General features: G+C 34.4%; 1 protein-coding gene and 1 long non-coding RNA gene across 3 annotated transcripts in view; both read left to right on the plus strand.

The window, feature by feature from the left end:
* LOC105381196 overlaps positions 1 to 27,452 on the plus strand; it is a 77,986-nt gene that overhangs the window by 24,666 nt on the left and 25,868 nt on the right. For both annotated transcript variants that reach the window (XM_048630917.1, XM_038110118.2), the window contains exon 2: positions 27,066 to 27,143. In XM_048630917.1, the coding sequence (XP_048486874.1) occupies positions 27,066 to 27,143 (78 nt within the window). The remainder of the gene's footprint in view (positions 1 to 27,065; positions 27,144 to 27,452) is intronic.
* On the plus strand, positions 1,515 to 3,630 carry LOC125490727. The gene is made up of 2 exons (XR_007267869.1): positions 1,515 to 2,701; positions 2,820 to 3,630. It is a non-coding gene; the product is annotated as an uncharacterized LOC125490727 (long non-coding RNA).

The following is a 27,452-nucleotide window of genomic DNA, read 5'->3' on the forward strand; positions in this document are numbered from 1 at the left end:
TGATGGCTCAGAGTTTCTTGCTTAAAATTTTCCTTTCCAAGACAAAAAGGCCCTTTCAAAACGAAGAGTACTTAGTTCGTAAATTATTAATGTTTATAATTTTATATTATATTTATACCGTGATTTAAACACTTTGGCAGTTGAGGGAAAGCAAGAAAGTGCGAGAAGTCAATAACTATTGAATAGAGGTTTTAGTGCTGTAAAAATTATAAATATTAACGTGACTTTCATAGTAACATCAAGATTTGTATTGTATATCTTTATCCGTATAAATGCATGAACAACGAACTGATACAAAGGTGGGATGAGGAAGGCCGAGAACTGAGGCTCTAGACGTGGAATGGTTGGTTTGTGAATTATAGTATGTGGGGACATGTCACCCATGGCCATCCAAACCCAAGCTAGGCAGATCCTGTAATATGGGTGTCGGACAGCTGACATAGATCGTTTTCTATATCATTATTAGACCTAAACTATGATTTCTAACCATATTTTATGTTCTTTTACAGGTAAGCAAACGAAATAAATGAAATAAATACTTCATCGTTATGGTAAGTGTAATAATCATGATGGCAATTATACAGAATGTTGCAAAAAGGGTATACTAAGTTGAAACGCATATGTAAATTTTTCGCGAATTTTGAAATTCTGATTCCATTTTCGGGTTTAGATATATAACATGCTGCACATGTAGGTTTCAGCTTAGTATACCTATTTTGCAACACCCTGTATGATCTTAAAAACTAACTCACGCCACAAAATATAAGAAAAAACAATTTTTGGTCACATTCTAAACAAATATAAATCAGTACATAATAATATGATTTACTTAGGCAAACAGAGGAGTTTAATCCATCATAAAGTCAGCTACCTAAACATAAATCAAATGAAATGTACACCCACAAAAAACAGACACTAGTTAGACAAACACACATACAATAACAATGCCACCCACTCGCGAAGTCGGGTAAATATGTAAGTACAGTAACAAGGGTATTGTTTGCAATACATGCCAGATGTCATCCGTGAGGTATCGGAGAATCACAGTTGTATGTTTTACACTACAGAGTACAAACTTAGCATTAATTATACTTTTTTAAGTTTCATAAACAGACTTAGCGAGTCTAGTTTTGCCAATGTCATTTTTGGTGGGTGAGGCGCTACTTGCTGAAATACAGGTTTTTACCTAGTTCGGCAGTGGAGGCTAAACAATAACTTTTATGAGACATCTACTTTAGCCTTAGTATAGTTTAGTTATTAGTAACTGTGTAATGTGTTTTACTTAATAAAGATATTAATAAAGAAAAAAAAAGTACAAACAAAAACAAAATTGGAAAGTTTGAATTAATGTGAATTTCTATACACGAATACTGACGATGCCGAAACGTGAACGTGACGTACCTTAAATGTACTTCAATATTGCAGACAGCTTAATTTAGCTACCATTTTCCGTTTAGGAGTAATTTGGTGCTATGTCACTGGCACTTTTTTAATTCACGCGAGTGTTTGTAGTTAAAGTTGCCTGTAAGAGCACGCAAGAGCAAGTTATGTTGTTGTATGTATTCTATTCTACTCTAAAGTTGTTCGTAACTTTTTAAACATAGCAAGATCAAAGGCAGTCTATTCACCCGACTATAGTGGTAGGTGAGCTATGTTTGTACTCACTCACAAACATTGGGTCATGGGAGCGCCCGCGTAACATATCGAGCGTCTACTGAATATGTAGGGTGACCATGAGTTGTGAAAGCGATGGGATATTGAAAGGCAAATTTTAGTATGGCATTATATTTCTATTTTAAGATGACGATAACGGATTTTATCTAAAATGTTAATGTAAATTTTAACTATATGTATTTATATTAGTAAAACTTAAGGGCTAAACAGTATGAAACTGCAATAAAAAAAAATATAGATACATATTATAATTGAATTATTCAAATATTTAGCTTCTAACTTGATCAATAAATGAATTTGATAGTACTCCCACGTAAACGAATCAATATTGGAAATAAAAAGGATCTAATATTTTATAAAAGTCCCATAGAAGCAGCGTATCATGGTCACTAACTAGTTCCAAGTTTGGATGCGCCGCCGACACGGTAGAGCGACTGAGATCCTCCATTGTCTTAACACATCACTAGTGATGGGATGAACAGATTCGACTTATCGAAGGTAATAAAAACAGAATATATATTTTTCCATACATAGCCGTTTTTAATACAAAGCCACCAAAAGCTCTAATCTAATTACACGAACTTATATATTTTTACTTTGGAAAAATAAAAATGAATCTAGATAATGGATAATTGAAAAGAAATCATGTAACAAAAGGTTAACAAACCGATCGGTGGCCGAACAAAAACTGAAATAGTTAAATTGCCGAAGCGTGAAGGTCAAAAACAAAGGCAGCTATTTTTGACATAACAAACGTTATTACGACAATTATACGGCATGGCATTTTGTTTGATTACAAGTCAAGGTCACTTGTAGTTTCCAAATACTATGTAAGTATAATTGGTTTAGGTCAATGGCATTAAGCCCAGCTTTCTTCAATGTAAGCTCGTTAACGTAAATTGATAAAGTATCTAATCCAATAATCGATTGCTTTAATTTTACCTATTGAATTTAATCGACTTAAGATTATTATCGATGCCTTTTAGTATCTTGATCAACCACCTACTTACTTAAACTATGTAACTAGGTATATTTTGTCCACCAACCCGCACTTGGCCAGCGTGGTGGACTACGCCTAAACCCTTCCTTCATTGGAAGGAGACCCGTGCCCCAGCAGTGGGGACGTAATGAGTCGTGATGGTGAGGTATATTTTGTAGACTTCTGACACTGCACAACATATGAGTAGGGCTATACATACGTGAAATTACTTATTACAGAACTCATAAGAAAAGATCCCGACGAATTGAGAACCTCCTCCTTTTTGAAGTCGGTTAAAAGCTATCGACAGATACCCATCACTAGCCGTGTCCCACAGAGCATTTATATGGCATTTTCAACTGGATAACCGTTATCCATAGCTTGATGCACTCTTAATAGAGTATCAACTAGGAGGTAACAAGGTCACTGTGTCTCAAGATTTCGTTCAGATTAAAGTTACGTATTCGGCTAAATGTATTATTTTATTTTAATACCGGTACCGGGGTGATTAGATGAAGAAATATAGTGTTTGTAATAGAGATCATACTCCGAATTTGGTTGCTATTGCTACAAGAGGAAATTACAATATGTGTTACTGTAATGTAATATGGAATAATAAGTGATTTATCATTTGTTTTGTAGGTCTGATGTTTCGATTTATGTAGTTTTATTATTAGTACTAAAAAGTCAGTTAGGTTCTGGGTGTTTTAGAATTAGTCAAATATGCTATACCTACGTTCATCAGTCAAAGTACGGATAAACTATACTTTTACAGGTAGAATGTAGATATTTAATGACGCGGGTTTCCTCGCATGATTTTCTTCACCATATCGAAGACTATTTTTAATAAGATATTTATGATAGTTTGTAAAGAAGAAAGCAACTAAGAAAAAATAAGCCTAAGCCACTGAAACGATCTGTTTCTAAAGAAATGCAATAAAAAAGTACTAAACATTTTCTGAATCGCTATTATATTTTTTACAAAAAAACGGTGACTTATTAGTTCCCAATATCCGTAATATTAAAAGACATTCAGAAACCGTAACGAAAAGATTGTCATCATTAGAAATATAAAACTAAGTAGTCAAATGATTCGCTCTAATAAATTTCAGCATTTGGGGAAATCTTCAATTGGTTTCCTATTTTGTTATGAAAACTTATTTCACCCCATTAGATATGGAATACCTTCTAAGTATTAGTTAACTGTTATGTGATTATCTAGCAATTTGTATGTATTTGTATATTTAGGAGAGATGTAAATTGCATTATTCTAGGGGTAAATAGTAGTAGTAAGTAAGTATTAAAGATTTTGCTTCTGGCATATCTGGCAATAGAATGATAGCTAAATATTAATAAATTATGTATAAAGGTCAATGGCCACTAATTAGACCTAAGAGATCAATCGAATGCACAAAGCATAAAGGTGCCAATAGGTAGCGGATGATGACTTCTGGTTTCTATGTATTCTTGTGGACGTATCGCCTGCCGATATATCTGTGGCTGCTAATGCTAAGGGTGCACACGACCTTATTTTCTTAGGACATTTTCAAACAGTCATATATTCTTTTCTTCTTATTTACATTATAATTTGACAATTCTTCGTGAAGAAAATAGCATAAGTGCAACGCACACATCCTTAGAAATAAATAAATCCATATCATCAATTCATATAAATGTACAGAAACTAGTTAGTGACGTTGCGACACGTCTCGTGCCGTCGGCGGCCAATTGGTACCTTAAATCGCACACAGTATTCAATACTCATATAGGTATTGAATTACGTACACCCAATGATTGTTACAGCTTTATAATATTATTGCATAATAGAGCAGGTTATGTAAAGTGACAGACTGTCAGACACGACTTACTTTATTGTAGGTCCAGTTTATCAATAACTAATTGATCTAGAATAAGCTTTCTGAAAGTTACTGCGTTGCCTAACAAGAGGTTTAAACTGTTGGAATAAAATGGAAGTGACCAGCAAGCATTAATTCATCATAATCCTAATCCTAACTTTTAATATTATAAATGCGAAAGTAACTGTGTCTGTCTGTCTGTTACTCTTTCACGCCAAAACTACTGAACGGATTTGAATGAAATTTGGTATATATATGGTCTAGACCCTGAAAAAGAAAATATGCTACTTTTTATCCCGGAATTCCCACGGGAAAACTTTTTAAGGCGAAGCGAAGCTTGCGGGAACAGCTATAATATAATATAAACACTCACACCTTATACTAATGTACTCCCTTGCGGGGTAGGCAGAGGTGCATTGCTGCACCCACTTTTCGCCAGTGTTTATGTCAGTCCCAATGTAATAGGGGGCAGGCCTATTGCCATTTCACGGGCACATCCAAGACCCGAGAACAAATATCTGTGTTTAAATAAATATCTGCCCCAGCCGGGAATCGAACCCGGGATTGTCATAAATGTATGGAGTCAATTTCTATACCAAGAATACTAAATGCGATGCGTCCATTGCGAACGATGCCAAAAGGTGGACGCTTACTTTTGCTTTTATTTTTGACTTTATTAATACTTACAATAAAATGCATTGAAAACATTCAGAAATAATGCTCCAGCAACTCTATATTGTATCGAAAAATTGCAAAACGTTAAGTTTTGACCCACTTTTAAGAATACGAGGGTCATTGTCGTTCAGAGTCTCTGTGTAGGCGAAAGATGCAAGGACAGGTTAGGCAAAGAAACTTAAGAAAAGAGGTAGGCAGTAATACAGATTAAATATATAGCTATTGATACAGTTAATAAAATGAAGAACTAAGTTATTAAAGAAACATAGAAATATCACGCGCTAAACCCAAAAAATTGCTCTTACCTTTATCCGGTGCTTTTAGTTTAAGTAGTTTTTATAAAATCTCTTTGCTCCTGCCCTCTGGACTGACGACCTTAGGCGGGTAGACGGTAGTGGTTGGATGAGGAAGGCCGAGGACCGAGTGTTGTGGCGCTCTTTGGGAGAGGCCTATGTCCAGCAGTGGATGAATATTGGCTGATGATGATGATGATGATGATTTACTTGGAAATAACTTCAAAAAGAACATAGCAGTCAGTGTCACTAACCACTACGCCATTCGGTCACCCGATATAGTGTAGTGGTCATTAACCCTATGGTATGTGCCGGGACTACAACTTTTTTTAAAGGAAATATCCAAGAGTCGATTACTCGCAGCCTATCATTTATATACCGGATGTCATCGACGCATGCGCATGAGAAACTAGCCGTCCAGAGTTGATGGACACAATCTGTCAATGTCAACAAAACCTCTTCACTGTTTAGATCGAGACATATTGTAATGACTTGAAAGCTTCCACATCGTATCACGAAACCAGCTATTTACATAGGAGCATGTACGAATAATGGTACCTAAACAGAATATTGTACATTGTATCGCTTCCTAGACGCAATGGACGGCAAATACATAAGATTAATTTTTAAATCTATTATTAATATCCTTATAGTAAACCCTTTTGCACTTATAATATTACAATTAAGCATTAAATATTCTAGGTTTCTCTTAACATTCAGAAGAGTCACAATTATTTATGTTCTGTGCGACTAGCTGTTCTCATTTTCACATAAAAAATACGTCCCACACCTACTCAAGCGCTATATTCGTAGCATTGTACAGTTATCAAAGACATGTTTTGGAGTAATAAAACGGTGACTCACAGAATATACTGAATTTGAATGCTACTGAGATTGAGTGAGTCCTACATTCTAGGAAGTGACCTAGATTCTTAGAAGTTGTTGGTTGCAGCTAGACGATTTGAAAATGTCAACAAAGGGCAAAATATGTTTTTATATAGAAGTCAGCTTTTAATTTACTATAAGAACGCTTGAACAACACCGACCGTCCTCAACGGTCAAGTCGAAATAATATTATAATATCTTATATACTAGTACTATACCAAAAAGCTAAACAGTAAAGCGGTCGAAAACTCCAATTTTTACAGCACTGTTTTAGCACAGAACCCTTTAAAGTTAGTGAGCGCGTTGACTTCTTTTGTATGGTAATAAACAAATTGAGAAAATTTGTATTTTGTATTGCTTTATTGTTTCAATTCTAGCACGGTAGGTAGGTATATCTATACAAATATTAGATGTTTTATGATGTATTTCATATGAAATCACTAGAATTTGCGTACTACAATAGGTTAAAAATAAAAAGCAAAGTGCATACTAAACCCTTAAACGGTCATGGCAACTCAAAAATTATTTGATAGTTTTACGCCCTTAACTCAAGGCCTTAAAGTTAAAATCAAGGGGGATCTATATATACTATGACTGATTAGAGATTAAATGGCGTAATTCAGCTTATTTTGTTTGTTTTACAATAAGTGCCAATTTCTCCATTCTCGGTTAGAGCATAACCAGGGAGTAGTGGTTAACTTTTGACACATCTGTCAAAAAAAATATATTGAGATGACGTTTAATTTATAAATCAATCCCTGTCGGCTATATAACCGACAATGGAGAAATTGGCTTTAAATCTCACTATTAACAGTGAACTAAGCATTTAGTAATGCAAAGATAGTCGTACACTGTAGATCACATAAGAGTTTTATGCACTGTAGAGCATGAAAATGGCTTGTTTTGTGTTAAAAATGCTCTGCACAACATAATAATTATATGTGTGAATACATGCTCGACTTATAACTATAACCAATCTGTATTGTACAAGATTTAAAAAGTATTGTTGAGTTATCAATATTTTTTACGAGTAGCACATCCATAATTAAAAAAAAACATATTTTTAAAATATTTTGTTCTATGAGGCTGTATAATAAGATATGACACTAAATGGCTTATTTTTTACAAAACATGTATTTAATATTTTTAAAAAATATGTTTATTTACGTTACACCTAGTCTAATTACATATTTGAACAAAATAGTTAGCTTTTTTGAAGAAGTAGAAGTAGAATGCAGAAACCAGCTTAATATCGGCGGTTTTTTCCGTGTAGGTGCAAATTTGTGCTATTCAATTGTCACTGGAACTTTTTCATTGCTCGTGAGTGCACCTCTATCATAATAAATAAATAATAAATGGTCACGGTATTTACTAGTCACTCTTTAGAAGGTCACATTTCAAATCCACCTACGACATTACCGACGGAGCACAAAGGAACTGGAATTATGTTGCAGTGAGAGTGAAAGACAAGTGTTATTGTACATCGCCTAGGTTTACAAGTGGATTAGGAATAGATTTCATATAACAAAAAAAGTTTGAATTTCGGTAGTATTCATTACACACAAATATACTATGTGTTTTAATGAATGTACTAAGAATGTCAAGAACACTTATCCGTAGTCAAACGACACAAACACCACACACGCATTGGCACAAAGTCATAAAGACAGACTTATTACCAAAAAACAATTTCTTCCTACCTTTGATTGGTGGAAATCGGTTGTACGATGATCTATGCCGCGGCCGCGGGCGTCTCTTGTTCTGTACAATTCATCACAGTATTCAAAGTCCAACTAGTGTCTAGTGCCACTCATAGTATTGCCTCGGGCACTCTCTGTTTGTCTGAATACACGACACACTTTCACTTTATATAGGTATTAGGTACATAGTCGAAAAGTTACGCATAGAGTCTATTTTATCTATTTGTAACTATCATTATTAATAATCAGCCCGGAATTCTCCACTGCTGGACATACATACATATAGTTTTACAATTATTTCTGACTAGCTGTTCCTTCGAGTATCGCTTCACCTTAATAAGATTTCCCGTTAAAATTTCGGGATAAAAAGTAGCCTGCGTGATAGTCCAGGGTGTCAGCTAACTGCATACCAAATTTCATTAAAATCGGTTTAGCCGTTTCGACGTGAAGAAGTAACAAACGTACACACACATACTAACAAACTTTCGCCTTTATAACATTAGTAGGATTCAACGTAAAGTTTTACAATTATTTGTGATTATCAAGATTATGAGTCTACCTCCATTTCACAAAGGTCACGGTTAAGAGAAGAAATGTCGAAAGAAACTTCTTCAGCAGTTCCCTAGGTATCTCATGAGAATGATAAAATTTCCGGCTTTCTTTATTTTGATATACTCCGATTATATATACATACCTACATAATATGTACCTTGTGTAAGGCTGTGTAAATGCAACATGGTAATTAAATATTCCAAATTGAAAATAAGAATTTAGAATTTAGTTTGAGAATATTTTTATATTATTTCTACGTACGGTCAGGTGCAAAGAAACCTGACCCCCCTCTCATACTAACAATGCTTCTGAGGGGGGTCAGGTTTATCTGCACCTTACTGTACGTGTGTACGGTCTATAATTATGACAAAATCAAAGATTTATTTGCAACCTTGGTCCTCTTTCCACTTGTTGGTTGCTCAAATATCCATTCCATTTATTTAAATGTATCCTTGTTAGTTATTATGTATTTCGATCACTATGTACTTATTACAACTTGTTATGTAATTTATCTATGATCTCTTAGTAAAGTGAGCGCAACTGCAAATGAAAAGCTTAATAATTAAATTAAGCACTATAAATATAATTATTTTAAATTTCTTGCTAAATTATAAATAAATGCAAAAATTACCTCTACCCCCATGGATATAATCTAGAGTACCTACAGATTAAAGAGCAGAAATTCCAACGTACTAAAATAACTCGGCAAGGTCTTAAAACAAAGAAAAAAATCACACGTGAGCAACGAAACAAAACGATTTCCTGCAATTTTCAACATGGAATATGCAAATTTAGCCTTTGTCTCACTGTACTTACGAACTAGGTCGCACATAATGACTGATTTGTTCCTAAGTGTACCGGTTCCGATAGGACCAAAGCAATTGGCCCTACAAACAAATGAAGGCCGGCTGAATCGCAAATTAGAAGACAATTTAATCAATTTGAATTAAGAACGAAGTAAATTTCAGAATTAATTATGTGTCTATTTATCTATCTAGTTAACGTTGCATTTTAATTGTTCACAACTGTTAAATGTAGGTACATTGTTAAATTATAAATATTTTGATAATATATGAGGCGCAAAGAAGAGAAATTCGATTATGATAATAAAGTACTTACTTACAGAGTAAACACCACCCTGTAAGTTGGTAGAAAAATAACTTGCAGAATACTTAGAAAGTATTTATACGATTCCATATACATAGATACTATATGAAAGTGCTGAAAACTCCGGAAAACCGAAAACACCGTATTTATAAACTCAGACTACTGACCCGATGGTCCCGGGTTCGATTCCCGGCTGGGGCAGATATTTGTTTAAACACAGATATTTGTTCTCGGGTCTTGGATGTGCCCGTAAAATGGCAATAGGCCCGCCCCCTATTACATTGGGACTAACATAACACTCTGGCGAAAAGTGGGTGCAGCAATGCACCTCTGCCTACCCCGCAAGGGAGTACATTAGTACAAGGCGTGAGTGCGTGTTTTTTTTTTGTTTTTTTTTTATAAACTCATGTCACAATAACGACACGATACCATTTGATAACCGAGTCAATATGCGTATTATGTACAGGTATGTACTTATATACATAATATTACGAGTGTTACATAAACGGGGTCATGATACTGTGTGTAAGGTACAATGTACTCCTATCGTACCTGCGTATGTTTTTACATTCAGTTACATATACTGTAGTATATAGTGCTCTGTGTATAATTAGTTAATTACTATTATAGGCTTCGATATTATTTCTATATGTGAAGTTATGAATATAAAAAAGTTGTTTATGATTTTGATGCTGGTTGTTTTGTTTTTGGTTTTGTATTTGTTTTTTTACAAATTTCCAAAGCTACGTCATCCATTTATAGGTAATATTTATTGAACATGAATTTATACTAAGGGCGGCTTGCCAAACATATTATTATTTGTAGTATAAAATGTTATTAAAATTTGATTTAAAATCAATTTTAAATAAGTTTAAAGTTTGGTGCAATGTGTCCCAAAATCGTTTGTTTACAAAAAACTTGTCTATGCATGAGTATTTATGTATATTATGTATTAAAGATTAGCAACAGCAATTGCAATGTGTTATGTATGACTCTCAATCTTATTTGTAACTAGACTATGCGTAAGCGAAGCATGAATATTCATATTTTACTGTACAGCATATTAATATACGTTACAAAAGCGGTTTAGTCTAAATATTTATTTTGTAATCGATTATGGGTATACCGTTTTAACATGTATAACAAAGAGTATTTCGTACTTTGAGACCGTAATTTTAGGAATAATAGGTATGAATATATATTAATTATACCTCAACCTATACTTTGCTAAGATGACTTTAGCTCTACCTATAACTTACGAGATTTTAACGATATAAAAACACTCGCGAGCAATGATAAAGTTCCACTCACAAGATACCGACAACGTAAGTATATAAAATACTTTAAATACGTGTCCATCGACATTATCGACGACATTATTAAGACGACCGAATGGCGTAGTGGTTAGTGACCCTGACTACTGAGCCGAAGGTCCCGGGTTCGATTCCCGGCTGGGGCAGATATTTGTTTAAAGACAGATATATGTACTCGGGTCTTGGGTGTTGATATTTATATTTAGTATCTATCTATCTATGTATTTGTGTAGATATATCAGCTGTCCGACACCCATAACACAGGTTTTGCCTAGCTTGGGGTCGGATGGCCGTGTGTGAGATGTCCCCACATATTTATTTTTTATTGCATTTTTTTATCTTGTCACTCAGCAACTGAAAACTAGCCTGACTGACTAATCGTTTCACAAAACCGGTGATAAACCCAGCCCAGCTATAGTTTTTGTCACGAACCTGCTAAGAAGAAATCAAATCATAAGCTGATTTATTATTATCATTATCAGCCCAGATACTTAATATTATGTTTCTGAATAAAATATCAATTTACAAGAAGAGCTTTTTGTTTTGAGCATTACGTAATTTAAACGAAATGTCTGTTTTGAATTGTATTTATTATGTTGTCTGGTCACGATTTTCCGTTGAATAAGTTCTTATTCAAATTATATAAAGCTTTGTTCTTTTTTAAGAATATGTTTTTTGTTTTCACAGAAATATTTATGATACCGCGTTTGAGTTTTAATTAGTTTAACCTTTATTTATCTTCTGTTTCAGGTAATGCAATGTTCGGAAGAAAAACTTACATTGGTATTATTTGAGTCTCTACTTAGGTAGAAATAAAAATGGTAGGTATATAATTATAGTATAGATGTCCCCGCGAGCTTCGCTTCGCTTTAAAATGTTTTTCCCGTGAAGGGAGTTCTTCCGGGCATTTTTATCACCCTGTTTCGTTTAGACCACGACTTACAGGGCCACCCTGTATACCAACGTATGAAATGACCAACAGTTATTGCTGTTTGATGAAGAAAAGTGTCATTGGACGTCCGTTAGACACTTCGAGCGGATTCTTAAAGGAAAATGGTCATTTCCGTATTGAAAGTCATCCATAGGCCGCTAGGGTTGCCACAAAAACTAAATACGTTTTTTTGTGAATTTGTTGAATTCAGTGAAACTGACCTATTTATAGATATATGTTGGGTCTTATGCTTAACAACCAAAAAAAACTTCCTAAGCATTTCAGGCTTAAAGAAACATAATCATAGTCAGTAGACTTTATTACAAGCTTCAACCTAAGGCTATGCCGTATGTCCCTCTTTTATTTAAATATGTATCTTTCTGTTATTGCCTTTAAATATGACATATAGTAGGCAACCCTACTTCCTGTAGGTACCGTTTGCAATGTCAGTGGTGCTCAAACATTAGCGGTAATGGTCCGCACGCGGCATATGGTCGCGTGCCTCAAAGTACTTTGTCCGGGATTTTCTGAACATGCTGTAGATAGGCTTTTGACTAACGATATTTTTATACGAACTAGATGGAGTGTCAGTGCAAAAGAAACGATTCGACAAATCACAAAATCACAAAAATATTTATTTAAACACCATAGAATTTAAAAAGTTAGTAGGTACAAACAAATAATTTTGGGAGATTAAATAAAAGGGTGAGAGATTATAAATTATCGAAATTCGGTGGCTTCCACACTAGGCTCAGCCTGTGTCGTGGATGCCAGTGTACCTGGTTACAAATAACACCCCACTTGTATCACTGAGCTTGAGTGATCTTTCACGACTTTTTAAATTACACGAAAAATAAGTAATTAGTACGTGACTTTTTACTATAGGGATTGAATTTCAAAATGTCATAGAACAAAAGTGATTCAGGAAGATCCCCTGTATCACCTGTTTTCGGCTTAGTATACCACTTTTGTAACACCTTTCCTTCTTGGGAGTAGATCTTATACAGGGTGTTGCAAAAAGGCTATACTAAGCCGAAACATAAGCAGAATTAGAAAATTCGCGAAAAAAATTTTCAAATTCTGATTTCAGTTTCGGGCTTAGATATAACATGCTGCACATGTAGGTTTTGGCTTAGTATACCAATTTTGCAACACCCTGTATTATTTTCCTTTCCATCGACATTATCTTGTCACCCGGCGGCATCAGTAAAAGCTGGAGCTTTCAAACGGATGTGATGCGTTATTGCGGGTTTTTCTGCGCGTGCGCCGATTGCTGTGCGCCATTAGCGGGGAATTGTGCGCACTTTCGCATCTGCGCGAATGCGGACACGCTCCTTATTGGCTGAGAGTTTAAGGATCTATCGTGATTATGATTGAGGTAAATCATTTAGTGTGGTCATTCTGAACAATGTCTTGCCAGTTATAGGTTATGAAAAATTGAGGTTTATGATGAATAAGTCAATGGGTTTATGTATCTGTGTGTGTCAAGCTCCTAAATGGAAATACCGTTTAGAATCTCAACAAAAGTATTCTGACATAAAAATTGGTTAAGCCGTTCTCTAAAGCTCTGCACGTTTCATATACCAGTAGGTACTATCAGAATACTATTTTAATTACAAAAAAAACACGTTTTTGTAACAGAAGCATGAAATGATATCGATAATTATACTGATTCTTATTTAGAATTTAAGGTAATACAGCATGTAGAATGTAGAACACACTATATTAGATTGAAAATAAACTATAAATAATGTAAGTTAAGTAGTCAAGAATAGTTTAAATTCCAGTTGACGCACACACACATAACTTTGCATAAGCTTTCAGCTATATGAAAGACCATAATGACCATTAACGAAATAATTCTATGTTGATTCACCGTAGTCAGATACATAATTATGTAGTTTTACGGCACTTTAATAACGATAAACGTAGTGTGGGACGCCCTCCGGCGTGACGACTTGCGAAAGGTGGCCGGACACGATTGGATGCGGAAAGATAAAGATCGCATCCAGTGGCGTGGTTTGGAGAGGCCTACGTCCAGCAGTGGACTGCTATAGGCTGATGATCATGATGATGATGATTGACATCGCTCAGTTCCCGAACTGTCATGCTGCTAAGGGTCTCAGCACATATACCTGAGAGTAACGTAAACGGATCGCCTTTTTTCCTTCTGTCAAACAGGCGTTCGCGAGCTCGCGTTCTACTGGTTGACAGAAGAAAAAGAGTTTATCCCTGTACGTTACGCTTATATGCACATATCATCATCATCTTAAAACTTCTCATTTTTCGACCGACTTAAAAAGGAATCAATTTAGTGAACTGCATGACGAAGCTTTTGTGTCAAACAACAACTTTATATATTGATATATTATTATAAAAGAAACATTAAATTATACTTAAAAAGTGCCGTTTTAATCATAACAACAATAACGATGTTGAAGAAAATCAATGCTACGGAGAAATTGTAAATTGCTCTTTTACAATAGTTTACAGTTGTGAGATGGCGGCATCAAATGTGTATGACAGCTGACAGTTGGTCATCGGAAAAAAACGGTATTTTAGCGCATGCCACCGTGCCTACGAGTACTAGAGCCATTCATTTTGTAGAAATCTTCCATAAACGTTAGGTATTCTGGACTTGCTAGAATTAGGATTTTGATTGGCATATTTTGCTTCTACATTATCTAGCACAAAGAGTCGAACTTAGAGTATGACAACACCCTGTATATATAACCAACTCTGGGGCAATTTCTATTGAGAGTTCAAATGTCGTCGTTACGAACAATACAGTAACTTAAATGACACAGTTCAGTTCGTTGCATCATTGTACGTAATTATGAAAAAAAACCACCTCGAAACCTGTGTTTAATTGACCAATTTCCCCAAAACTTACATCTACGTAATAAGTTAAAGACCTTGCAGCCATTACAAACATATTATCTAACAGTTCACATGGTTATGAGGCAGTTATCGTTCAAAATTCTAGTTTATATTCTACTTTTGGGGCACAAAATTTGACCGAATATTTTTTGGAGCAGAAAATCTGGGTTTGTTAGCGTTTATACATACGCACATGGCAATTATAATGACGCATACGTTTACAGCAGTAATGGTGTTTAAAGCAGATCTATTAGTAGGTATATAACATGAGTAGGTAAAGGTATGTACATAAGTAAACAAAAATAAATAAACAAATGATGCGCCCTTTGTACATTTTATAAATGAAACATACAACATACACTACAAATGAACGGAATTTAGTGTTGGAATAAGTACAAATAGTAGATATTATTTTATTACATACCAATACCAATAATACCCCACATTCTGAGAAATCTGCGTTTCGGGTACTTTGACCTTCCGACGAAAAGTCCACTTATTAAACAGTATAAATTGGTTCACGGATATAGTTTTTTTAAACATTATACAATAGGTTGGCGTTTGTCCAATAAACTATCAACAAATGAACAATGCAATTGAATTACCGAACAATGAGACCCTTCATTGCTGAGAAGGCGTACAGTCAGAAAAAGAGATATGTATTGCATCCAGCGCAAACATTTTTTTTTTTCGGTCCACTTTTACTATCATACGTGAAAGGAAAATTAGGTACTTCACCTGTAGAGATTATTTAGTGTATGTATCGATTAATACACACGCGAACAATGAAAACAGTTTCAACCACAAAACGCGACACCACATGGTCCCAATGTTTTAAAACATTACCGTAATTTAAATTTTAATACGTAGGTAGGTACCTATATTTTTTATTTATTTTATTATAGGTTATGAATTATGAATACATTTACTTTTGTAGTTGGTTGTATATAGTGCGCCTTTAAATGCACCTATTTCAATATTGCAGACGGCGTCATTAACATATAGGAGTAACTTGGTGCATTTATCTTCCACCCGTGGGTGTTAGGATAAAACTGTTTGCTCTGAGGTCGCATATAAATATATACATCTCTTTGGTTGACTGTACAAGCCTGATTCTACCTCCTATAGAAAGTAAGGTCGTATCGAGGCCGCCGCATATCGGACATAGGGCCCGTTTCATATAACTAACAATTTATGTTTATGTTTGCTAAACGGTGTTTTTTATTATTTATATACATATTTGTTTAACCTTTTTTGGTATTATAAGATTTATTCTCCTATAGAACGTATCACTGAAAATTATTGCACAAATCAAATTATCTTGTAGGTTTTATGATATGGCATGAAAGTGATACTAATAATAGTTTTAATAAATTTGATAGTAATTAATTTGATGTTGGTGGAGTGTTTTGAGTGCAGTCAAGTACGAATGTTTACTTACATAAATAAAAAAGAAGAATATGTATACCTAACTTTCAGTGTTCTCAATTGTCAGTGTTATAAATCGAACCCAGGTTCAAGGATAAGCAAGTTTTGAATGCGGAAGTTAGCGAAAGGACATACCTGTAGGTACCTATATCTCTTTCTTTTTCGTCAAGTCGCTGTCCTTATGCCTTGATCAAGGGCAGTCAGACAGCTGACATTTAAATTGGTAACGCCCCTCTATATTACGTGATTTCAGCCCAAGGGCAGTAATAGATGGCTGTTGCGTTTACTGGCTAATTATAATTAAATATGCAGTAGAGCGCAAAATATTATACATAAGAAAAAAATACTATTTTTTTTTGATTGTACATAATGCTACATTATTCCAGAGTGGCATCTAGGCTATACATGTTGTTTATAATTAGTAAGCCAAAGGGAGTGAATCAGGGGGTCATACAGAACCGAATTTGTTCTACGACTTTTGGAAATGCGTAAAGTTAAAAAAACGTTCGGCATACTTACTATACCTGCCACTTTAGCAACACTCTGTAGGTTTATTATGACAAAAAATATGCAGACCAAAATGACCGTTATCAATGTCGACCGCATCTCAAAAGTGGGAAGTTGTCATACTATGCGCACGGGTTATTTATAAAATGCATAATCATATATGTATATGCTCTTTCAATGTGTTGATGTGTAAATGTTAAATTGGTAGGTACAGTCAGCTGATTTAGTAGCTATACATTTTTGTACCTTGTCAAACTCACAAGCCGCCAATGTCAATGTCAATGAATAGGTGGTTGGTGAGTTTGACAAGGTACAAAAGTGTACAGCTAGTAATGCAGCTGACCGTACATATACAAATAGATCCATACAGGATGAAATTGGTTCCTATAAAAAGCTTACGTAAGTAAGGTCTGACTATACAATTTGGCGGTCAAACAGCTCAAAACGACGTATATAGGTACGGTCAGCTGCATAAGTCCTTATACACTTCTGTACCTTGTCAAACTGACGAACCGTCAATATTTTAATGAATGGATAGTCGGTTTCAGATTGACAAGGTACAAAAGTGTATAGCTATTTATGCAGCTGACTGTACATAAAGGAAGTAATTAGTGTACATGTCATTCCTATTTAAATATTTTCAGAGTAAAAGCATTGTGAAAAATGATTTTGGATCTGAGTTTGGTGGTATTTAATGAGTTCGTGATCAGGTACCAATTTGAAATACAGTTGAACTACTTATTGTATTTTCTGTACAAAACCAAATATATTACTTCGTAACTTAATCAAAATTTTCACATCACTGCCCTGGAAGCTATCCTATTCATTTCACTACAATAGTAACTGACTGACAATCAAATTTTGACAGCCGCGCGCGCCGCGCAAAGAAAGTAAAATACCACAGACAATATTTTTACTTTTTTCTCACCATTCAAGCCTATGGAACTGAGTGTCGATGCCACCGACTCGTACACCGAAAACAAGCAGAGTTGTTTTCACTCTCAACCGTCCGCCCACTGGCCTTATTAAACTCATGTTTCTGTTTCATTTTGAATATTACAGAACATAAAAAAATATATAAAGACGAATTGAGAATCTCCCCCTTTTTTCGAAGTAGGTTAAAAATCAGGTTCGTTAGATAAGAGGTAATTCGTTCGTTAGATAAAAGATAGCTAGATTTCAGATAAAATATAATAGAATATAAATAAATGAATAAGTAATTAATCATGCCCATACGCTCTTTGATTATAGCAGACGTAATGCGTACGTAATCTGACAATACAATAATTTTTTTTTAAATAAAAGAATCTTTAAAAAAAATGGATTTGGAACAAAAAGTCCTGTGGCTTTCACTGTAGAGAGCGCGTGACCTCTATTGGAAAGTGACCGAAAATTTTAGCCGATTTTTTAAATCGATTTCATGTACTTGACATTCAAATCGCACTGTTCAAGCTTCAAGTAACTTGTGTACAAAATTTGCTAGTATCACAATGGATATAAGATTCATTATTGTATTTGAAAGTAACAGGAAAAGTTGCGTTTTGTTTTAGTATTCGATTTTGGTATCGAACTAAATTTGCTTTGAAATGTGTATAATGTTTAATTTTAGGCACGTATGTTTGAGGAAGACTGCATTTTTATACAGGGTGTCCCAAAAGTCAACGTCATCCCTTAAAGGGCTGATAGGTCAGCTCATGAGAGGCCAGAATATCACAATATGACCTAAGTAAAAACTCGATAATTTTCGAGATAATCACACTTTTATAAATTTGCTGAAAATCGACACCTTGGATCAGTTTTTTGCGTGCCGCCAGTACAAAAATCCATATTGTTAGAATTTGTTTGGTGTTGCACCACCCTGTATAGCCCTGCTATTGATCGCAGTCAAAAAATATCGAGTAATGCTGTATGTTTAAAAAAAACACGGTTTTCAAAGTCATAAAAGGTAATCGTATTTTTTTATAAACAACTTTGACTCTACATACTGTAAAAAAAAATATACCACGCAATCCTGGCACCTTATTCGAAAAGATTGCTCATTTAAAGCAGTTTCCAAAATGGTATGAAACGTTGCTATTGTTTCAATTAACAAAAAAGTTATCGCTATTTTAGTACAAAACTACTACTCAGGAATGTACGTTACATTTAAGGGGAATGTGGAGTTGTTTGAGTAGTCCACTTTCTTCGAGAAAGATACTCAAAATGCGCTTTTTTTTATTAACTGTGACAACGTTATCTTTTCTCACTCCCGGCCACATCACTTATTTTACTTTTACTCATTCCAACATGACTTACCCTTAATAAATTCAGTCAGATAAATTTCCTTCAAACAATTTTACATCGGGGTCGTTTTGTACTAAAATAGCAATAACTTTTTTATTAATTGAAACAATAGCAACGTTTCATACCATTTTGGAAACTGCATTAAATGAGCAATCTTTTCAAATAAGGTGCCAGGTTTGCGTGGTATATTTTTTTTACAGTATGTAGAGTCAAAGTTGTTTATAAAAAAATACGATTACCTTTTATGACTTTGAAAACCGTGTTTTTTTTAAACATACAGCATTACTCGATATTTTTTTTGACTGCGATCAATAGCAGGGCTATACAGGGTGGTGCAACACCAAAAAAATTCTAACAATATGGATTGTTGTACCGGCGGCACGCAAAAAACTGATCCAAGGTGTCGATTTTCAGCAAATTTATAAAAGTGTGAATATCTCGAAAATTATCGAGTTTTTACTTAGGTCATATTGTGATATTCTGGCCTCTCATGAGCTGACCTATCAGCCCTTTAAGGGATGACGTTGACTTTTGGGACACCCTGTATATTACCACTAAGAAAAATATATTGATGGTATGTATTTTAAATCTTTAATTTGGCATGTCAGGCAGATCATGTCAATATTTGATATTTGAAAGTTATAATTAAACATAAACAGGCTTTTGCAAAAAGGGTATACTAAGCCGAAACCAACATGTGCAGCATGGTATACTCGTATCTAAGTCCGAAACTGAAATCAAAATTTCAAAATTCGCGAAAAAAAACCCATTTTCCATGGTAAAAATTCATGTGACCAACAAAGTTTCTAAGTGAGTCAGTAGGTTAGCAAAGAAACAATCACCATACACATAACAATCAATTATTCAAATTAACGACATCTTTCCTGTGGGTCACAAAGTAAAACGCACGTTTTTGTTTGTCTAGTGACGCGAATTGAATGTTCATGGTTGTTCAAGTGATTAAAGGATTTGTATCACTTTCTATAAATGAATAATGAAACAATAAGCACTCATTATCAAAACACTTATACACTTCAAATGGTATGGGAAGGTAACTACTCAACATTTTTCTTATAAAAAATCAATCAGTACAATTATTAATTAATCTTTGATATTTTTTTTTTTTGGTATTTATGAATAACTTAACAATATTTAACAGAGTAAAAAACTTATTACCTACTATATAAAATTAATAATTGTAAATTATCCTAACTGATATCACTCCAATGATCCGTGAAGAACCTTCACGCAAAACAAATTAACACTGTTATAGACGCGTGTGAAAGAATTTAGCATAATGTAATTTTTTCACTTCACTTTCACTGAGAAAACCGGTGGTTTATTCAACAAAAGTTCAGAATTCACCTGACCTTTCTCTATAAATTGTTAGAATTTATATTTACAACTTTACATGTACGATTTCATTAATTTAAAGTCGTTAAAATTAACAAAATACCTAACTACATGGAATAAAAATTGACTACATCGTTATCAATATTTTTAAATACAGTAATGTAACGCATGGTACATTATAATATTTAAGTGTGTAATATTACAAAAATTACATTAAAGTATGTCCATCATTACGACCTACTGCTACATTTAGGATTATTTTTGTACTATTCTATTGTTAATAAGTGAAAACTTGTAATTGGCTTTCAACTACATACATACTTTTAGCAACTTTCCATAAACTTTAGCAGTATGTTTTCCTTAGAAAAATAAATAAATATAAAAAAAAACTCAACGATTTAATTTTTTTCTATATTTGAATAACAAACAATAAAGAACCCTGAAAAAACTATATTATAGGTACTATCAAACTTCACGTTCCGATACAAACCCCATTATATTTAAATGAGTATCGCATAGTATTCCATTTCCCATTGCCAAGGTGCTATTGTTTTCATACAAGAGCATCGAGACAGGTTACTTTGTGCAACTTTCAATCGTATACTATTGAAATAAGCGTTAGATTGTGATTATTATTGACCTACTGCCAGGTCAAAGTAACTCAGAAGTAGGTACTGTACAATTTACCTGGCAGAACATTCAGATGTTTCTTGTTTTGGGAAAGAATAAAATTATTTTGTCAATGTTCATTGTAGTATTAATAATAATGGGGGAAAAGCCGAATGCCCTCCTAATTCCCCCGAATTCCTCTAGATGTCGTTACTTGGTGTGTTTCTACATCGCGGTATGGTTGTATTTAACGATTATTATTTAATCATCGCAATTTTTACTTACAGTTACACTTTTAATCTACTTATCGTAATAGATATTTTTGGAATGAATTACCTACTTATGTAATTCATAAGATGTTATGTAGAATTGTAGATTCAAGTGGATTGTAGTACTTGGTGTCTCCTTTTACTTTTATACAAATTATACGTAGTACATACAGTATACATAATATATCTTTGGATTTTTCTTAGTCAGCTAAGTAGCCGAAATTCGAATATGTCCATGAAACCACAAATAATTCACTACGATAAAGGATATTGGTAAAAAAAGTTTAAGATATTTATGTAAATAACAATCGGAAATATCGTTTCCTAACTGATCATTCAAGCTGATCTGAGTTATTTATAGCTTTCGATTTACAAGAATAATCGATTATCCAATGAGTTGTTACATGTATGAAACGATGTAAGTAGTGAGTCAACACTTTACTTTCATTTCGGGAATGATTTAAATGACATCATAATAATTTTTTAGTCGAACTTCGGGAATTGCCTGTCAAAATTGTGAATAAAATTAGTTTGTAGCTCATAAAATAATAGATAGATAAGTTATTTATTTACTTAAAACAACACATACACAGGTTACACAGTTAATATAGTATTAGATACATTTTTTATTTGTATTTTATTTTAATGTGACTCACGAATCTAAGAAATTAATAATAAAATGAGGTCATTTTGCTTGAGTTGGTTATAAAGTTTTTATACTTATTTAATATCCTTTTAAATTTAACACCATTTATACAAAAAATATATTGGTGATTTATTGATAATGGTAATTTAGTTTTTATCCCATAGTTGTGATTACGACATGCCTTGGGTTGATTTTCTGATGAGAAATATACTGGTACTAACAAATCCTGATCAAGCAGAGGTTCAAGTTCATCATAATCATCATCATCAGCCAATAATCATCCACTGCTGGACAAGCTCTCCCAAGGAGCGCCACAACACTCGGTCCTCGGCCTTCCTCATCCAACCACTACCCGCCACCCGCCTAAGGTCACCAGTCTAGCGGGCAGAAGGGCGTCCCACGCTGCGTTTGCCTGTTCATGGTCTCCACTCGAGAACTCGTCTACCCCAACGGTTCAAGTTATCTATGAGTAATTTACTTACTAGCACAGCTGTGAATAACAAATTACGAAAACTGAGAAAGCCTATCTATTGTAAACCGGTGTGGCCAGGGACCGGTATTGAAATATTGTTTTGCACGATATCGAGAGAGTTTTGAAACTATGCGTATGTTGACATTAGTCATAATCCTACAGAGAACCAACAGTAACTAGTTAAGCGTAAAGGCGGGATCAGACGGTTCATTTTCTGTCTTTCATTCGGCATCCTTCACTCGAAATGATACGTCTGAACACAAAATGAAACAAGAGTGCCGAATGAATTCATTAATGAACCGATCCTGTTGGGTCGGTTCATCAATGTTCGATTTGGGCATTCGCATCTTACATTCCCACACAAAAGTGAACAGTCTGCACACAGAATGAACGTTCATTCGCATTCGGCCATTTTGTCTCGAGCCCTGTAGTTCCGGGACGCACGACCTCACCCGACGACATATTATTGAAAATAATAAATGGACGTTCATTGCTACTAAGACGTGTGAACATGGAATGAAAAGAAAATGAACCGTTCACTCGAAAGAACCGTCTGATCGCACCTTAATGCGACATACGCTACGAAGTATTACGCACACGCAACACTTATTGTTATGTAAGTTTTAATGAGATAGGGTACTTGATTGAGACTACTTCTATTGTATTTGATGAACTGTTTACCATTTAACGTGTAAGTATTTTCTGTTTAAAGCTTCAAAACATCTTGACCCTATTTGAAATCGAAATTGAAATGAAAATGTACGTAGCCACGTTTTATTAAAATAGGAGTGACTGTCAGGCTCTGATTACACTCAAGTTATTTTGAAAGTTCTGTCCAAATGCCCTATGAAAATTCATGTTGTTTCAGTGTATTAAAGTAAGATTATTATGTGTAACTTCTTCTATTTTACAAACGCCTTCCCATCTCTATCTTAATCTTAATAACACCCAAGACATTAGATCGATCGATAGAATATTCTTTATTTGTACACACACGAAAAACAGAATTACAAAGCTTATATACAAACACATAGGTACAAAAAAGGCGGTCTTATCACTAAAAGCGATTTTATCAAGACAACCTTTCATCGACAAATTTCCTGACAAATTAACTCGATAATACCTAAAGTCATAGATGTAAATTAACCAACAATAATATGTTTCATTCAAAATGTTACCACACTCGCAACAAATCATACGGGCATCTAACAAGAGTAGATAAGGGAACCTAGATTTCACGTACATCTAGTATTGTCCCACAACACTATACATACAAACATTTCGAGGTATTTCAGCACTGCAGACATCTTATTCAACGTGAATAAATCCCACCGTTTTAATTCCCACGGTCACCTGGCTTGTTTCATATAACTTACAATTTCATTTTACCCAGATTACAGGTATCTACGGTATGAATATTTTGAAACTTTGTACTAAAAGTACCTACTTAATTTTCATGTCGTCTTTTTTCCATTCTTAATCAATTACTAACTATACAATACGGATGTGTTACTACTGCAAGTTATTTTGAAATAATGTTTTTATTTAGAAAATAATATTATTATGTAGGTACAAAAGGATGTCGTCTTCTTTCTTAAAATATTAAGATCGGCAATTGGTCAAATTGTAACATGTTACTCATAAACTTTTTTGCATAAACCATTAAAATGAAAAAAATAATCAAAAAGTACTCACAATATATTTAAATCGAAGCTTTTTTTATTTAAGTACAAGGATTCTTACTGCAGAAACCTTCCAGGAATGTGAGTCAGCTCTACTAGATACAGTAGGGCTTGGCCGACCCACTGGCACACATACTCTGTCTCTGTCTAAATAACGCGGAATCAATACCCCTGTCCTTTTCCGTCGTACCTAGTTTTTACACCACTTTTCCCGCCATAAAAGTTTATGTCCAGTTTTGAAATGCGCGTTTCAATTCAGAAGCTATTTATTTTGAAACGATTTGCAATCTATAAAATAAATATCCTACCGAAGGCAATGGAAATCCTGATAAATAATTATAAGAAATTAAGTACTTGTAGAAGCGTCCGTAGTCGAGCGGGCCTCAGTGATCGTAACTGATCGCTGAGGTTAAGCAGCAACTGACACGGTCAGCCATTGGATGGGTGACCAATTTCAAGTGGTGCTTTTCTGGACGCTTCCGTGCTTCGGACGGCACGGTAAGCCGTGGGTCCCGGTTGCTGCTTCGGCAGCAGTCGTTAAGCCTAGTCAGAGGCCTTCGGGCGGCTTGAAAACATCTGACAGTCGGGTTGCCCACTTACCCGACAACTCTCTCAGCACAAGCTTGCAACTTTAAAAAATATAGAGATTTTGTAATTTTACTTAATACACGGCGTATTTCAGGAAAAATATACAATAACAATTTAAAATCTGCTTCCATTTAATACCAATATTGAAAGTAAAAGTGAAATTTAATCCAAAGTCAAAACAAATCTAAGATCTTGAAACTAAAAATGCACCAGATTATTATCTTTTATTAGAGCAAAAACTATTATATTTTCCGTGACAATGGTGTGGCGCCTACAGAAAAAAGTGGTTGTTGATTAGTTCTCATCAGTTTTTCTATTCACTAAGCAGAATAATATGATAGTCTGTTATCAATGAGGCACTACGTAAAGTAGGTAAATAAAGGCTAGAAACCGAAACCTATTCTCCTCATTTCGATAAAAAAAAACGATGACGCAGTATAAAAAAATAATAATATTAATCTTTAATTATCCAACTTTAAAATTTTACTATTCAACATGATACATACTTCTTCTTCTTCTACTGCCTCTCTACTACTGGAGGTTGGCGGTCAGCTCTGCATACTCCTCTCTATTCTTCGCCATAATACTAAAATAATTATTTAATATAGGTATCTAGGACACATAGATATAAATAGTTTGGTACACCATCATATTATTATTGCTATAACTCGGTAAGGTTTTATAAAATAACCTAATTTGCATGAGCAGCGCAGTCATAAATTACTTGTAAATAACATACAATTAAAGTTATATTATCTTTCTTTGGAATGATGACATAGATTGATTCAAACAACTTTAATCGACCTTGCTGGCTTCAATGGCGACTTTCTACAGAAGCTTAACTGGGTTGTCGACTTAAATTATGAAACGTAAAATCTGATATTATTAAATTTATTTCATAGTAATATCAGCTACGTAAAAAATTCTAACTGATCTCTTTATTATTTCAAAATGTGATCGGCATGGACTGATAAATTGTATGTGAGTCTGACCTTAGTAAGCTTATTGTTTTCTAGATTATTACGAGCAAATCGCCGTGTGATTATCTCTAACAAGACATTTAAACACCGCTGTGTAAGCTCTAGATAAAATAGTTTTAGTCTTGCGATTTTAACTTTTAGTTTCCTCAAATATTCGCTGGGTAATTCGCGAGAAGTGGTGAGAAAAAATGGTTTGAAACATTTTTCATAACATGGAAGTACTTCATTGTCCATTGTTGGTTTAAGTTTTTTTCTCTCAGAGAGATCATCTGTCAATCTTTCGTAAGATTTTGTTAGGTGCTTTTGCAAGAGTTATTACAGTTTGCCAGAGTCTGGGTCAAGCCTATTCATATTTTATTTTGTGTATTAATTATCGATGTAGTCTGTACAACCCTCAATACGCATAAAGAAAATTAAGTATAGGAACGGGACGGCTTGTAGAATGCACATTTATTACTATTACTGCCATAACTCTGTAAGTGTAACAACTATGATTATACTGTGCGACCTGTGAATATTACATACTATTAACAACAACAACCACCGTTCCAAAATTAAAATTTGAAATCAATGGCGTTCCAATTCGGAACCGACGGATGTTTATAATCGGAACATGTCAGTGTGTCTATAACATAGTCTACACCTTACAAATAAAATAGTCTTCAACACCGCGTAATAAGAGTCACAAGTGTCGAGGATGCTCCATAAAAAACCGTTTTACTACTATAGTCCGCGCACGCGTCATGACGTCACGCGCGTTTTGCCCTACTAGGGATGTTTTCACTGACACGGTATGTCAGTAAGGGGCACGGAAGCGGATACGCTCGCAGCATAGTGATGGGACATGCCGGGTCAAGCTGATTGGTTAAGGATAATGAGGGTACCCACTAGCTTCGTTAACCTGTTGTTAACGGTCGAAAGTAGTAGAGGTATTTGCACATCGTAATTAAGTCTTGGGACGTCGTAAGTTTAATTGGCGGACACTTCGGTGCAGGCAAAATGTCTGAACAATAGAAATATGCTGTTATGTGACGATGTGATTGCAACATTTATTTGACACGGTTTTTTTTCGATCAGAACATCATCATATTTTATTGTTTAAAAGGAATATTTTTACTATTTTGTTTACTTAGTAGTTACTTAGATAGATGTTATCTAGTCAATATGAGTATGATGTATGTAGTTTATACACTCACGAGCAATGAAAAAGTTGACAAAAGCACCAAATTCCTACTAAACGAAAAAGACTAGATTAATGACGCCGTCTGCAATATTAAAGTATATTTAACAGCGCGAGCAAATATTGCCAACTAGAAACGTAAATAATTTTTGTTCAGATTCTAAATTAAATGTTTTAAAAAATGCGGTCATTTGGTTTCATTGACAATGTTGTTTTCTTTCAGAAATACACGCACAACTAAACGATGAAGGCATAATAGAAGCGTCAAGAATAAAACGGGACAGCGTCCAAGACAACAGGGGTGAGTAATCAAAGCTGTGTAATGCATCTGTTTGTGTTGTATAAACTTCTGTATCTCTCTTCCTGTACAATTGCATCTTTTGATTTGGCATTTCCTAAACAAATTGGCTTAGCTCGTTAAAACAGCTCTCTTCTTACATCTTTTTTCTTAAAATAATTTTCAACATTTCAATAACCCAGTTTGTGTGCTCCACACGAATGTCAATTAATCTCTGTATGATCATCATGTTGATAATCGTTGGCAATGATCAGCGCTGTAGATACAACCAAGTGCTAACTGTTTGAAAGAATGTCCTAAGTAGTATATAAT

Source organism: Plutella xylostella, chromosome 27, assembly GCF_932276165.1.
Source record: "Plutella xylostella chromosome 27, ilPluXylo3.1, whole genome shotgun sequence".
Taxonomy (NCBI): Eukaryota; Metazoa; Arthropoda; class Insecta; order Lepidoptera; family Plutellidae; genus Plutella; species Plutella xylostella.